Source organism: Bison bison, unplaced genomic scaffold (genome assembly GCF_000754665.1).
Source record: "Bison bison bison isolate TAMUID 2011002044 unplaced genomic scaffold, Bison_UMD1.0 scf7180017864198, whole genome shotgun sequence".
NCBI lineage: Eukaryota > Metazoa > Chordata > Mammalia > Artiodactyla > Bovidae > Bison > Bison bison.
The window spans coordinates 8,309,272-8,313,585 of NW_011494770.1; the positions used below are offsets into that span (position 1 = coordinate 8,309,272).

Below are 4,314 nucleotides of genomic sequence, written 5' to 3' on the forward strand. Positions count from 1 at the left end.
ACTCTGCAGTTTAAAAAACAGTTGAATAAATCTTTGTCTCTCATATGTTACTCTCTACATTTTGGTTTCTCAAGTTCAACTCAGTTGCATAATATTGGAATGGTTTAGTTAAAATATATCTTAAGAAAAATACTAGTCTAAGAAATTAATTCACTATACCCAGAGCAAATAAAATGTGCCATAATGTTAAGGTTTCAAATAATGCACATTGGAAAAAAATTGTTAACCTATGGTTGCAAGTATTGTAAATGTAAATATTATCTTCAAAGTTACATGTATTCTCACTAGTATCTTTTCCAAGTAAATCTGGCAAGGACTTGCTGGTGGGTTCATTTTCCCAATGGACCAGTGCGTCTTAATCTATTCTCAGGCTAAACTCCATTCTCCAACCTGACCTTAGATCTTATGAATGCTTGTCATTGGTCATCAGAGTTACACATCCAGTCCTAGCTCTGGAAAAACAAGTCAAACCCTTGTCATACTCCAGATGAGTCAGTCCCATTATTTTCACATTTTAAGTACAACAGCGTAAATTACATAAAGTAAAATCAATTAGCACCCTATATGTCAAATTTGTTACCAATGTGAGACTTAAAGTCTGTGGACGAGATGACGTTAACTTGAATGTGAGTTTATAAATGAATGTGGCTGCCAAGTGGAAGGAGACAACCCAGAGAATTTCACAATCTATCATTTGAGATATTTCCCACCCCTCTTTGGAGGCAATTTCTGTATAATTTTGTAGGCTTTAGAGTATTTTTAGTTAAATATATTGTTCTAAACTCTGAAATCTATATTGACCACATTGAAGAGAACAATATTTTCTTAATTGAAGAGTATGTATTAAATGGCAGGATCCAAAACATTTGCAAATATTCACAAGAGAAATTTTAAAAAAAGAAGAAGATGCATAATCTTTAGATCACAATTATTGTTTAAACTCAGCATTAAAGAATACTTCCTGAGATCCTGGTAATTCTTGAGGGGAATTATCCAGTAAATCAAATTGATTAATAAAAGTGGGACAGGGAAAAATTCTTGATCTGCCCATGTCTTCAGAATCCTGAATAAGGACAACATATTGGTACAATCAGAACATGCATTTACCTGGATTACTTAGGTGGTTTTAACTGGGTTATTTAGGTGTTGGGTGACAATATTCATTTAGTTGTATTTAGTCCCTTTCTAATCAAGGGATGGTCCTTAGACTAATAGCACTGGCATTTCCCAAGAGCTGGTGAGAAAAGCAGATTCTTAGTCCCCACCCCAGAACTAGAATCTGTGTTTTGAAAAGATCTCTAACTGATTCATATGCACATTAAAGTTGGAAGCAGCACTCACGGTCAGTAGGGCGCTTATCCCAGGATTGAAAGTGCAGTTAGTTGGACCTCTCTGAAAAGATGCACTATTTTTATTGTTTTTCCTCTTTCTTTCACAGGAAAGAGAGGAACAGTATTTCTGCAAAAGACTCATAGTACCCACAAGACAAAGACAATGAATTCACTGGACCTTTGGAACCCTTCAGAAGTACAATTCTGCTTTGCTCTGGTGAACAATTCATGCCCTAGAAACACGAGGTCTGGGCTGAGTGCCTGTGCCTTGTATGTTGTCATGATCAGTGCCATAGTAATGACCATGCTGGGCAACCTGGTTGTGATCATTTCCATTGCCCACTTCAAGCAGCTCCACTCCCCCACCAACTTCCTGATCCTCTCCATGGCCACCACTGACTTCTTGCTGAGCTGTGTGGTCATGCCCTTCAGTATGATCCGGTCCATTGAGTCCTGCTGGTACTTTGGCGATCTCTTTTGCAAAGTCCACAGCTGCTGTGACATCATGCTCTGTACCACTTCCATTTTCCACCTCTGCTTCATCTCAGTGGACCGCTACTATGCTGTTTGTGACCCTTTGCATTATGTCACCAAAATTACCATCTCTCTCGTAGGAGTCTTTCTACTCATCAGTTGGTCTATTCCCATCTTTTTTGCTTTTGGCCTGGTATTCTCAGAATTAAACATAATTGGTGCAGAAGACTTTGTTGCAGCCACTGACTGTACAGGTTTATGTGTGCTGATATTTAACAAGCTCTGGGGGGTGCTGGCCTCCTTTATAGCCTTCTTTCTCCCTGGGACGGTAATGGTGGGAATTTACATACATATTTTCACAGTAGCCAGGAAGCACGCTAGGCAAATTGGCACAGGTTCTATGATGAAACACATTGGGTCGGAAAGCAAAATGAAGGCATCAACCAAAACAGAAAGCAAGGCCACCAAGACTTTGAGCATCGTCATGGGAGTATTTGTGTTGTGTTGGCTGCCCTTTTTTGTCTTGACAATCACAGACCCTTTCATTAATTTTACAACGCCTGAAGATTTGTACAACATCTTTCTCTGGTTGGGCTATTTTAATTCCGCTTTCAATCCCATTATATATGGTATGTTTTATCCTTGGTTTCGCAAGGCGTTGAGAACAATTGTCTCAGGAATGATCTTCCACCCTGACTCTTCCAACCTAAGCATATTTCCTGCATGTGCTTAGGTAATGCTCTCCATTTTCTACAATTCTTTCCTACTAAGGAAACTGGATGTTCTTTCTCCCTAGAGGTAAGGGAGTGGATTGACTAGACAAGGATATTCTTCCATTTGGTGTAATAGACACCCATGTATTAGTCACTCAGTTGTGCCAGACTCTTTGTGACACCATAGATTATAGCCTGCCAGGCTCCTCTGTCCATGGAGATCTCCAGGCAAGGATACTGGAGTGGGTTGCCATTCCCTTCTCCAGGAGATCTTCCTGACCCAGGAATCAAACCCTGCATTGCAAGTGGATTCTTTACCATCTGAGCCACCAGCTGATGTAATAGACACTTAGGTAGAAGCAATAGATCTAGCCTTCTGGTTATACCAGGGTTCCCAAAGTGGTCAATTTCTGGGGTTCTGGGAGACCTCCAGTAAAAAGACACTCTCTCCCAAGACTTGTTGACTCCCGAATTTACAAAATTAGAGATTTAGATTTTCACTCCTTTGGCATGTCAGATGGGGATCTTCTTTTTATCCTGTAAACATCAAAAGAGGAGACAGTTGGACTTCACACTTTTAATAGCCATGTAGAGTTTATCTAAGTCTTTCTTGAGATTATTACATTTTGGGAGAGTGGGGAGAGCTTGAGAACACTGTGAGGCTGAAGTACAGAGCATGTGAGGACATGGAAAAGGAGAAGGAAGAAGCTGCAGTTGCTTCCAGTTTTACTGATTCTGATTTAATCTCTTAAAAAAGATTTCAAGTGGCTTTTGCAATAGTTTGATAAAACTGGACTGTCTCATTAAATGAGCAGAATGGATAAAGAAGGTTTTAGGAATGCATTCTTTCTCTAACATATGTTTTGGATCTATATAGTCACGTGGCCTACGTGTATAAATACAAGTGCTGTGGACATCTCTTTGGCTATGTGTGCACATTTTATTCACCAAGATTAAGCTTCATTCACAAAACTGAAGTTCTTTCCCTCCCCCAGTGTTTTGGTTAATATTTACTGCCAATAATATTTACTGTTAATATTTAATATATTTGGTTATATATTTTTGGTTAATCATGTACCTCAATGATTGTCTTTTCTCCATGTTTTGCTTTTCTCCTCCTTCTCCTACCCTAGAAACTTATTTCATCAGGTTGTGTCCTTTGTGATCTTTTCACCCTTCACACTATTACTCTGTCTCTCTCACCCAGTGGTCCTTAGCCTGGGACAGTTCTGCCCCTTGAGTGCATTTGGCAAAGTCTAGAGACATTTTGGGTTGTTATAGCCAGTGAGGGAGTTCTACTGACATTTTAAGGGTAGAGGTAAAGGATACTGACAAAAATCATACAATGCATGGAACAGCCTCCCTGACAACAAAGGATTATCTGGCCCCAAATTTCAACAGTGCCATGGTTGAGAAATTCTGCTCTAACCTTATTTTAGCCTCACAGCTTCAATTACTATCTCTCCATGTATTTCTCTCAAACATATTTATTTTCAGTCTTATCATTTCCCTCAAATTTGAGTTTCTTATTTCCTACTACCCGAGGAGGATCTTTTTGGGTGCCCCAATAAGATTTTAAATTCAATGTAGCTGACATCTTCCTTCTATGTTCCCTGCCCCACTTCCCTGCCCCAATACTGTCTCTTCTGGCTCCTGCTTTGTACTGGAGTTGCATGCTTAGTCATTCAATTCAGTTCAGTTCAGTTAAGTCACTCAGTCATGTCTAACTCTTTGCAGCCCCATGGACTGCAGCACACCAGGCCTCTCTGTCCATCACCAACTCCCGGAGTTTACCC

The 4,314-nt window shown here is 39.8% G+C and overlaps 1 protein-coding gene across 1 annotated transcript; it reads left to right on the forward strand.

Moving 5' to 3' along the window:
• Positions 1–1,494: 1,494 nt before the first annotated feature.
• On the forward strand, positions 1,495–2,545 carry LOC104991700 (trace amine-associated receptor 4). Its single transcript, XM_010844292.1, has one exon. It carries the CDS (start codon positions 1,495–1,497, stop codon positions 2,536–2,538), a length of 1,044 nt encoding a protein of 347 aa, XP_010842594.1. The 3' UTR covers positions 2,539–2,545.
• Positions 2,546–4,314: the final 1,769 nt, after the last annotated feature.

Coding starts and splice junctions, on each gene's coding strand:
- LOC104991700 (XM_010844292.1), top strand. CDS start 1,495: ATGAATTCACTGGACCTTTGGAACCCTTCAGAAGTACAATTCTGCTTT.